Consider the following 10,272-nt stretch of genomic DNA (forward strand, 5'->3'; position numbering starts at 1 on the left):
GGTCTGTCATTGGGTTGATCATTTTAATCTTAACACTGGTAATGGACCAAAACTTGGGTTTTTGTGGTAGGGGGTGTTGAGGCTTTTGCTGTCCCTTTGACATCATGATTGTGTCCAAGTGTCACAGGGTAAAGATATTTGCATTCCCAGTGGCAGTCTATGTTGGAAATAAAACCATACTCATGGAATGCCATGCTGGAAATGGTAGCAGTACATGCACTTGGAGAGAAGCCTTTCAGAGTCATTGTTCTAACGCTCTAGAAACCAGATGTGAGCAGGAACTAACTGTATAATATACTAAAGCAAAATGATCAAATATGACAGAAGGAAAATATGCACTCAAAGTGCATGAGAGCGTGCAGCGAAACAAAAAAGTAGTGCTTTTGCTGTAAAAGGACTGGCAAATCGTCAAGCATGTAATGACTCACCATCCAGCTTCCTGATTGGTTGGGAAGCTGGCCAAGCAGCAAGTCTTTACCAGCCAGTGCTGCCACCCACTTGCCTGATATTGGCTTTTACTTCAATGAGAACTGGTCACCAGAAACAATGATCTTGGGAAGGGAATTCACCCCATGAACCAGCAAAGGAAGCTGAGCAAAGTGAAGTCTGAACAAGGGGTGGAACTATCAAGGATAATTCAAGTTCCATGTTCAAATCACAGGATCCACTTGAGCAACAAAGAGAATACTACCCTGCAAGCTGTCATATACAGCTAAGGCGCATGGCATACTCGAACAAACATCGCAGGAGGATGTCGACAATTTACCAAAACGCAAAGCCACATCAATGTAGAAAGGCAGCGAAGAAGAAATGGATTCACTCCAAGAAAATAAAACCTGGACACTCAAGTGCAATCTATTATTGACTTTTATATACCGTATTTTTCGCTCCATAAGACGCACTTCCCCCCCCCCCAAAAGGAGGGGGAAAATGTGCCTGCGTCTTATGGAGCGAATCCCGACGCCCGAGACATGCAGTGCTGGGCGAGTAGTAGGAGCCACTGCTCGTTTAATACGAGTGATCTAATGAGATCACTCGTATTAAAGCCGAGCGGCGGCGATCAAGTTCAGCAACAGGAGCCACTGCTCGTTCAATAGAGTGATCTAATGAGATCACTCGTATTAAAACCGAGCAGCGGCGACGATCGAGATCACCATAGAGCAGACTAAGAATGGACTTTCTTCGTCTGCTCTGTGTGATCACTGAGACCGTGGTGCTGTAATCACAGCGCCACCTGTCTCAGCGGTCACTAACTGCAGCTTCTGTCACAGCTTCTGTCATAGAAGCTGTGTCAGAAGCTAGTCTGTCGAGTGCTCCATAAGGCGTGCCGGACCTCCCTGCGTCCTATGGTCCGGTGCGTCTTATGGACCGCAAAATACGGTAAGTAATATCTTAAGCACTAGATGGTGCAATGTTGGTCTCTGCTTACGCATGTTTTGTCTTTGGTTATATATGTTTCCTGTTATTGCTGTATACTTGTAATGTCCTAAGCAAGTAAAACTTAAGAGAACTATGGGGTGAGCGGTTTTCCCCATAGTTCTCTCTTTAGGGTCATGGGAGTACATATACTAACCTCCCGTGACTCAAAGCTCAGTATATAGCGAGCTATTGCTCGCGATATCCTAAATGATGCACCCGGGACGGATCCCGACAATACTGTAGTGATCCACCCAGCTGTGTGAGTGACTGCTTGCTCTTCCTATCTAGAGGCAGAGCCAGCTGTTTCCGCACCATTAGGTTCCTCCACTTAGTGCTGGAGGATCGGGGAGGGGGGGGAATCCCTGCGGTGACTGTCAGTCAACGCTCACTAAATGGGAGAAGATTGGCGAAGTGAGCGGATCAGCAGCATGTTTCTGTTCACTTCCTGATCAATAGAGCCGATCTGTGAAAACGTCTGTCACAGGTCGGCTCTAACTATGAGGATGAGTGGAAATCACTCGCCTCATAGTTCTCTTTTTAAGCATTCCTTAACATCTCAGTGCTCCATCTAAACACATAACCAACAGTCTAAACATTCTATACAAAGTGAGAGATTTGACTGGGGAATGAATTCACAATGCACTTAATACTCGTATAATGGTCTAAGCCAGGGGTGCCCACAAGGTCGATCGCGATCTACCAGTCGATCGCGTAGCAGTACACCCCATGTGCAACGTCGGACACGGGAGGACAAGACGACGGGGCATGTAGGGCGCACTGGAATGTAAGCCAGCCGACTCCCTGCGTTCAGGTGCGGGAGGGGGTGTGGAGCTGTATTGAAGTCAATGGCATCGCCCACATTGCGATCGCCCGCACTCGGAACGCAGGCATATTAGTGCCTGCATTCCGGTCCAGTGCGATCTGCAAAAATAATGCTCGCAGCATTTTTGCGGATTGCACTGGACTGGAACACAGGCACTAAGGCAGGCGATCGCACTGTGGGCGAGGGACCTGTCTGCGGAGCCATTGACTTCAATGCACCGCCACACCCCCTCCCGCCCCTGAATGCAGGTGTTTTTTTGTTGGTAGATCTCAATGAGCTCGTCATTTGAAAAGTAGATCTCCAGACGAAAAATAGTGGGCACCCCTGGTCTAAGCACAAGCTGAGTGTATGTAAACCTTAAACAACTTTTGGTCCTTAAAAAATATAAATCAATGGTACAGATTATTTAAGAAATATAAAAACTGAACTACAGGAGCTGCATTTCAATGCTGGTTGGAAAAATGCATCTTGAGGGCTACATAATATTCCATGCTGATTGACTGGGAAGCCGCCTTCACAGCCAATCAGCATCCAGCCAACAGGAAGCTGTGAGGTGGGTCATTACTTGCCACCCAGCTTCCTGATTGGCTGGGAAGCTTGCTCAATGCTGATTGCCCAAGATACCTGCTTCCCTCCGAATCAGGAAGCCGGGAGGCATGTCATTACCCGCAGCCCGGCTACTTGATTGCCTGGGAAGCCGGCTCCATGCCAGCAGAAGCACCGGTATTGGTACTCTATCGGCAAGTACCAAAAGCAAAATATCGGTACTCGATACTGAAAAATTGGTACAGCCCTAATCTGAAGCATGATGAACTTTTATTGAATAACTCAAGGCAATAGGATAAGGCACAGGACACCCTGGATTTTGTAGAATCTAATAATAACCACAAAGTGCTTGCAGCCTTTACACATAGAAGATCTGTAAGATGACCCATTATTCTGTGCCTTCATCTCCTGACTGTAGAATACTTGGGAATATAGCTAACAGTTCATTTAAAGAATAGATCACCATGCTTCAGCAGAGGGCAGTTTCCCTAGCGCCTCATGCATGCTGTAGTTGCTCCATGTCATCATCTTCCTCAAGCTTCACTCACTGAGCCTAAGTCCCAGGCCTCAGTCTGAGCAAATGACAATCCTCCCTAGGCAGCTGGCCTAGGAAGATCGGACAATCCACCCAGGAGGATACTGACTTTCCAAGGTCACTCCTGAACATTTTTACCCTCTCCTAGCATATACCATTGGCAACATTACCGCCCCCGGCCCAGCAGTCTCCAAATTGACCAGATCTCAATCCAATGGAGCATCTGTGGGATGTGCTGGAAAAACAAGTTCGATCTATGGAGGCCGATCACCTCACAACTTACATGACTTAAAGCATCTGGTACGGACGGCTTGGTGCCAGATACCACAGCATACCTTCAGAGGTCTAGTGGAGTTCATGCCTCGATGGGTCAGGAAAAGGGGAACCTACTCAAGATTGTTGATTAGTGATGTATGATCGGTGTATATACAGTATATATATATATAGATAGATATTTTTTTTGTAGCTACAAATAATGTATACCTGTAGTATAAATCTGTAGTTGATGTCTTATTTATTTAGTGCTGGTATTCTTCCACATCACCTAAAGTACAACTAAGAGCTCCTGTATGACAATCTAAACAAGTGCCAATTCCATTTACTATGTGATGCATAAGCCTCATAAAGGAAACAAACTTTCCTTTACCTTCACTGACTGTGCCAAATCCTCCTTCATTTGTGTGTCACGTGCTTCCCTGTCCCAGACACTGCAGCTCACTTTCCGCCATTCCTGTACTGTTTCTGACTCTAACCACCTGCTGTGCCCATTATCAGGGGTTCCCACCATCCCTGAGCTGGGTTTCTGGATCGGTGCACCTACTCTACCCATAATGAGGGGTTCCCACCAACCCTGAGGAAGGTCCCTGGGTCTGCACACCGGCTTTGCCCATTATAAGAAGCTCCCACCATCCCTGAGCTGAGTTCCTGGGTCTGCACACCAGCTGTGCCCATTATGAGAGGCACTGCCTGTAACGTCCTGTCGGCATTCTGCAGCCCTGGCCACTGGGCAGAGAAAGCTGCTTTTGCTGCCAAGTGCCGAGAAGCCCGATTTCTGAAGCAGGCACTGTCAAAGCCAGCCAAGGAGCTTCTCCTTGGCCGCTGCAGCAACAGAGCAGCCGAGAGGGGAAAAATTAAACGTGTGATCACGGCGGCGGCGGGGGCCTTTTTTAAGGCATCAGTGAGGCCCGGAGGGCAATTGCGACCCTGCCACCGGCCCAGTCCGCCCCTGTAGGAGGTTCCCACAATCCTGATGCTGAGTTCCTGGGACTGTACCCCTTCTGTGCCCATTTTGATGGGTTCCTTCCATCCTTGAGCTGGGTTCATAGGTCTGTACACCTGCTGTGCCCATTATAAGAGGTTCTCACTATACCTGGATTTTTTTTAAACTATATTACCCAGACAGGAGGAGCTGAGATTACACAAAGGTGGATGTGGACACCCACAACATCACTTTAGGATGGACTGACTTTAAGTAATAATAAATAAGACATTACAGCAAAGCAAGATCTAAGTGGCTCCCAGTGATATAGCTCATTCAGAGAGCACAGCATGTATGTTACTGGATCAGTGTGCGTCCTGGGGTCCATGGAAATGAATGGTAATGCAAAGGGCTCATTCACATGTTGCATGTGTTGATACTAAGGATGTGCGATTGTTTGGCGCAAGTTCTCAGTTTGTCTGAGTTCGCCCAAGCCTGTGCAACATTAGTTGGTACGCATTATTTAGCATGATGACGCATTGCATGGTCTGAATACATTTTCAATGGGCCCTAAACATGCGTCAATGGACCAGAAGACACATGGATGGCAAATTTTTTTTGCAACATAGGTGTTTTCAGTTTAGTTAATTTATGGACATCATTTGGGTGTGCGCCCCATAACGCATACAACATATTGTTGCAAAAGGCTCTGAAATAGGCGCAAAACAGTGTAAATGAGCCCTAAGACTAGAGCCGGTTTCTCCAAACTAGGACCCGTGGGCCACATGTGGCATGCTACAAGATATTTTATCTGTAGATATCTCCCACTGGGCCAAGCTTCAGCATCTTGCTAGTCGGCCCCACTGGCTCTGTAAATACAGGATCAATCTGATTGGATGCAGGTATTGTTCAGGTGTTTTGAGTGCCAGTGGGGCCGACTAGCAAGATACTGAAGCTTGGCCCAGTGGGAGAGTCCTCCATCCACATAGTTTAGAGTAGATGGAGTAGATGGAGGAATCTGTGGCACTTTTTACATCTGACCATAGATAATCTGCAGATCGTTTTTTGGTGTATAATGCAACAAACAATAAAACGCAAATGTCTCCTGTGTAGCTCTAGTCCAGGGGTCTTCAAACTTTTTAGTACAAGGGCCACATTGAATATTTTACAACTAATCATGGGGATAAAAGTATCAGTTTTATTAATGAATGAATACAAATTACAAGAATGCATAATCTTCCCTTAAAACTAGGAATGCCCAGCAGAGCACCCCTGCATACACTGCCAGTCAGCTTGGGGTCACTGTGGGCCAGATAATATATTGTAGCATGCCACATGTGGCCCATGGGTCCTGCAATGTTGTATAGGCTTGGGGGGACTCAGACGAACTCGGAATTTGCACCAAAAAGTCCAACAGATTCCTCCATCTACGTTATACTGTGTGAATGGAGGAATCTTCCAGTGGGCCAAGCTTCAGTATCTTGCTAGTTTGCCCTGCTGGCTCTCAAAACACCTGAACAATGCCTGCATCCAATCAGATTGTTCAGGTGTTTTGAGAGCCAGAAGGGCCGACTAGAAAGACACTGAAGCTTGGCCCAGTGCGAGATTCCTCCATTAAAGCTGGCCATACACCTTACAATTATCTGCAGATTTTCTGTGGTCAGATGGAAAAGGTGCAACAGATTCCTCCATCTACACTTAACTGTGTGGATGGAGTAATCTCCACCTGGGCCAATCTGTTGCACTTTTTCCATCTGACCACAGAAAATCTGCAGATAATTGCGAGTTTAGCATAGATGGAGGAATCTGTTGCACTTTTTCCATCTGACCATAGAAAATCGTTTCATCTATAGGTGTATGGCCAGCTTAACCCCTAATGCTGAATGAGCCAGCCATCTGGGTGTGGTAATGATCTGCCCCAGGTGAGGGTATTAGTGGCTGCTGGGAGGGGTATAAATGGTAACTCTCTCTAACTTACTCCTTATGTGGTTCCTCTTGCAGACAGGATGGGCATAAGGTTGAGGAGCTGCTGTAGTTGGTTGTTGCTGCTTGCACTGGTTTATGGGCCAGGGTTTGGCTGTGCTGGAGATGGTGTCTTAGCTAGACATAGTCGCCAGTCAGATTGGTGGAGGAACTACCAGCGGGCTGTACCTGCCCAGGTTCCTTCTAGATGGGGTTCCAGAGAGCTTTATTGGGGCAGTAATGAGCCTGTGCTTGGGTTTGGGGCTTCCAGAGCTGGAACTCAGTGGGGTTTATCTGCTGGACGTCCAGCTGGGATGCTCCGACAGCAACCACAGACTAGAAGTTCCCCTGTTAGCGTCCAGTGTGGAGAGGACACCATGGAGGTCAGTGTCCAGAGGGATTTGTATGGGAATGGAAAGCTAGTAAAACCTTCCGATCTGAGCTTGGGAGCCCAACAATGCAAGCCAAGTACCCAAAGTACTGACAACATGGTCATCTTCCAGATTAGTCTTCAGGACTGTGGCAACACTGCACAGGTAACTGTGCACTTCATATGCTTTCTTTAAAGTTCTGTATTCTGTGTTCCAGTAACCTCAGTGATGCCTATAGCAACAACTAGATTTTAACTTGTTTTTAATCTCTATATAGATTAGAGCAACAAAGTATCTTTTCTGCCTGTTTAGTGAACTGAAACCTGCTCCCTATGGGTTATTTCACTTTGTAGGGCTTAAAGACTCTCATTCACTGAGATGAGCCCAGACCTGATTCTCAATGATTGCCCACTGCCTTGTTCCTGAATTCTGCCCTGGTTCTCTGACTATATATCAGGGGGCTACAAATGGGGAATATGTTTATACTTCCCTGACCATGAGGCAACAGGTCTAAAACCACAATACAGTTGCTTTGATGCATTGCACACAGGCTTTAGCTTTTGAGAGCCTTGCAAACCGTAAGCTTCAAGCAAGTTTCTTAATGCACTCCCCTAGCTCCAGTTCCACAGATCCTAATAGGTGTGCTGACTCCCTTTTAAGCAAGCAGGTATATTGTATTCCCATTCTGCGTGCCCCAAAGGCTGCAGTGCCCCACCCCGAAGGCCGCACAGCTCTCCTGAGACCCTGGAGACATCAGGCTGCAAACCTGGGGCAACACAGTATGTAGCTTATTATTGTGCAGTGCTTTACAATGTATTGCTGGGATTTGTAGTTCTCTATAGCTGGTGGCATTCTGCATTGCTCTGTACCCAGTACAAGAAGACTCTCAACCAATAATTTATAATGTGACCTCTTCACCTGATCTAAAGGGGCTAGTGTTTTCAAATGGGTTACACCGTGCAGGTTGTGGGTTACTGACTCTGGTTCTGTCTTCTGCTCAGGTCACTGCAGTCCCTCAGCATTCACCATCATGGTGGCTGACCCACTCGCAGGCTTTCTATATCAGGTGGTGATCCTCTTGTTGGATATGTATTTAGATGAACTGAGATCTTGTAATGTAGATCTAGGCAGCCAGCTGTGGCTAATAATGGCTCCTGTTACAGGAATGCTCCAAACTGCAGAACAAAATTGCTGTTGTATTGAGCAGCCCTGATCCATGGCATCAGTCCTAACTGGCAAGAGTGGTTACCCGCCCTCTGATCTTTGGGCACCATAGCTCTTGGAGAGCAAAGATTAGAAATTCAGGTTGGGTAGTTCAAGAAAGCAGAAGGTCTTTTTAACATGGCAACCACGAGTGGATGAAGAGGGTCCTGTGAGCACTGCTAAAGTAGTTAACAGTGTGGGGAACAGGACCGGTAGTATTTCGGGGGACATATTTTTTGCTAGACTTTAGTCTGGTGCCTTAATAGAGAACCATGGTTTTTAGACGTGTGGGGTTTTCTTGGGTTTTGTCTTCAACCATTGGTAGCTGTCTTAATGAGATCCCGTTGCTTGACTCCTTCAGCATAAGATCTATGTGCACTTAACCTCTTTGGCATGTTTACCTGTAGGAGCTTCTCTTGTTTAGACATCCAATAGCCCTTAGTGCTGCTACCTTGGATAGGTCAGCTGCCCCTGCTGACTTGCCGCTATCATTTAAAATACAATCCATAGTATTCCTTCACTCCTCCCCCAGCAGCCACATAAAATGTTATGTAGGGAGGGATGGGATAACTGGACACTCCAGAAGAGGGCTGTGATGTGTAATGGTGGCGGGTATCTGTGCAAGGAAACTGGTACTTGATGTGTCTATTCCCTAGTAAGTTTAGAGGTGCGTTGCAAGTTAAATAAAACAATATGAAGGCAAAATGCTGCAAGGAAGTACTTAAAATATTTTATTAAATTTTTCTAAGTTTTACCTGTAGGGTTTTTATTTAATTTTTTTACTTTTTTTTTCTGTGGTCTTAAACTTTTCTAGAGAACCTGCAATAAGATATGGGTCTGCTATTGATCTTCTAAATTATCAGGCTGAGTCACTGACCTGAAGCTTGTGAATCGTAAAAGGGAAATGCTTGCTGAATCCTTAATGGCATGATGGATGACTAGTCTTTGGAAATGGGTAAACAATGGCTGTCACATGTCTGATGTGTAGAGCTGCCAAATCAAGTAACATTCTACTTTTCTGTGCAGATGTCTCAAGATTGGGTGGTCTACACTACCAGCCTGACCTACAGCCCAACCTCCTCCATTCCAATCGTCAGAACCAACCCAGCTGTGGTCCCCATAATGTGCTACTACTATCGGTGAGTCTACACTAGGACAGGGCAGAGCTAATAGAATTGCATCCGTACTAGTCAATAGCTAACAGTCCCCTACTCTTCCAAATGTTTTTAGCTTTAAAGTCCCAGTCAGGTTTTCTGCTATTTGTCCTATTCTAGAGATTTCTTTTCTCATCCAGCTCTAAACACAAGTGAGTACTTTCCAATTGGGTATATCCCCCATGATGTCACTGGAACAAGAGCCCATTATGAAAAGGCATCCATGCCTTTTCTTGCCACAACTTGGGTTAATAGCTTTCCCTCAGGCCTATTGAGTTGCTACTAATCCTATCAAGAACACTGATGGAAACTTTTACCTGGCAGAGGGTCTAACGTTCTCTACTTTCACAAACTGGTGGCCGATCTTAAGTTTGTGGAAATATCATGAATTTGGGTTGCACAATGATGCACATTATGCTGTTAATACTGTCTTAAAACCACCCTGGGAAAAATATTGTAGGTGCTATGCATACTCAAATTTTAGAGGTACAGGCTTCAGGTATTTTTAGAGTCCTTGTCAGTAGTGATGAGCCGAACACCCCCGTGTTCGGTTCTAACTCAAACTTTCGAACATGCAAAAAGTTCTAACTCGAACTTAGAACTCAATGCAAGTCTATGGGGGTAGAACTCAGAAAATTAAAGGTCCCCATTTTGAAGCCTTATATGCAATTTATTGGCCATAAAAAGTGTATGGGGATCCGGGTAGTGCCCTGAATGACAGGAATCAATGAAATTTAAAACAAAAAACCCCCAAAAAATATTTTTTAAAGGAACAGTGATTTTTACACGATTTACAGGGTAAGAGTAAAAATGAAAAATTCCTTCAAATATTGTGCCTGGAGGGTCCCCATAACCTGCCTGTGAAGTGGTGGATCTGTAGGATGTATAGAACCTGCTGCACTGCTGCAGCAAAAAGTGACATTTAAAAAGAAAAACAAATGACATTTCAATTGAAGGTAATTGGTTTTCCTTTAATCTATTAAACAACTGCTTAAGGCAACAGCCTGTATGAAGAGGACACATTTTGGGACACTCGGAACAAGTTTAGTGATTTTTTTTGA

General features: G+C 45.5%; 2 protein-coding genes across 2 annotated transcripts in view; both read left to right on the forward strand.

Moving 5' to 3' along the window:
* Window positions 1–6,537, forward strand: part of LOC108791438 (zona pellucida sperm-binding protein 3-like) — a 12,926-nt gene extending 6,389 nt beyond the window's left edge. Inside the window, exons 8-9 of the mRNA XM_018561927.1 lie at window positions 4,265–4,500; window positions 6,523–6,537. Of these exons, the coding sequence (XP_018417429.1) occupies window positions 4,265–4,500; window positions 6,523–6,537 (251 nt within the window). The remainder of the gene's footprint in view (window positions 1–4,264; window positions 4,501–6,522) is intronic.
* A 284-nt stretch (window positions 6,538–6,821) lies between these two features.
* LOC108791439 (zona pellucida sperm-binding protein 3-like) overlaps window positions 6,822–10,272 on the forward strand; it is an 8,704-nt gene continuing 5,253 nt past the window's right edge. The window contains exons 1-2 of the mRNA XM_018561928.1: window positions 6,822–7,019; window positions 9,084–9,196. Coding sequence (XP_018417430.1) covers window positions 6,861–7,019; window positions 9,084–9,196 — 272 coding nt within the window. The 5' untranslated portion in view covers window positions 6,822–6,860. The remainder of the gene's footprint in view (window positions 7,020–9,083; window positions 9,197–10,272) is intronic.

The sequence above is a fragment of the Nanorana parkeri genome, unplaced genomic scaffold, assembly GCF_000935625.1.
Source record: "Nanorana parkeri isolate BGI_ZX_2015 unplaced genomic scaffold, ASM93562v1 scaffold551, whole genome shotgun sequence".
Taxonomy (NCBI): domain Eukaryota; kingdom Metazoa; phylum Chordata; class Amphibia; order Anura; family Dicroglossidae; genus Nanorana; species Nanorana parkeri.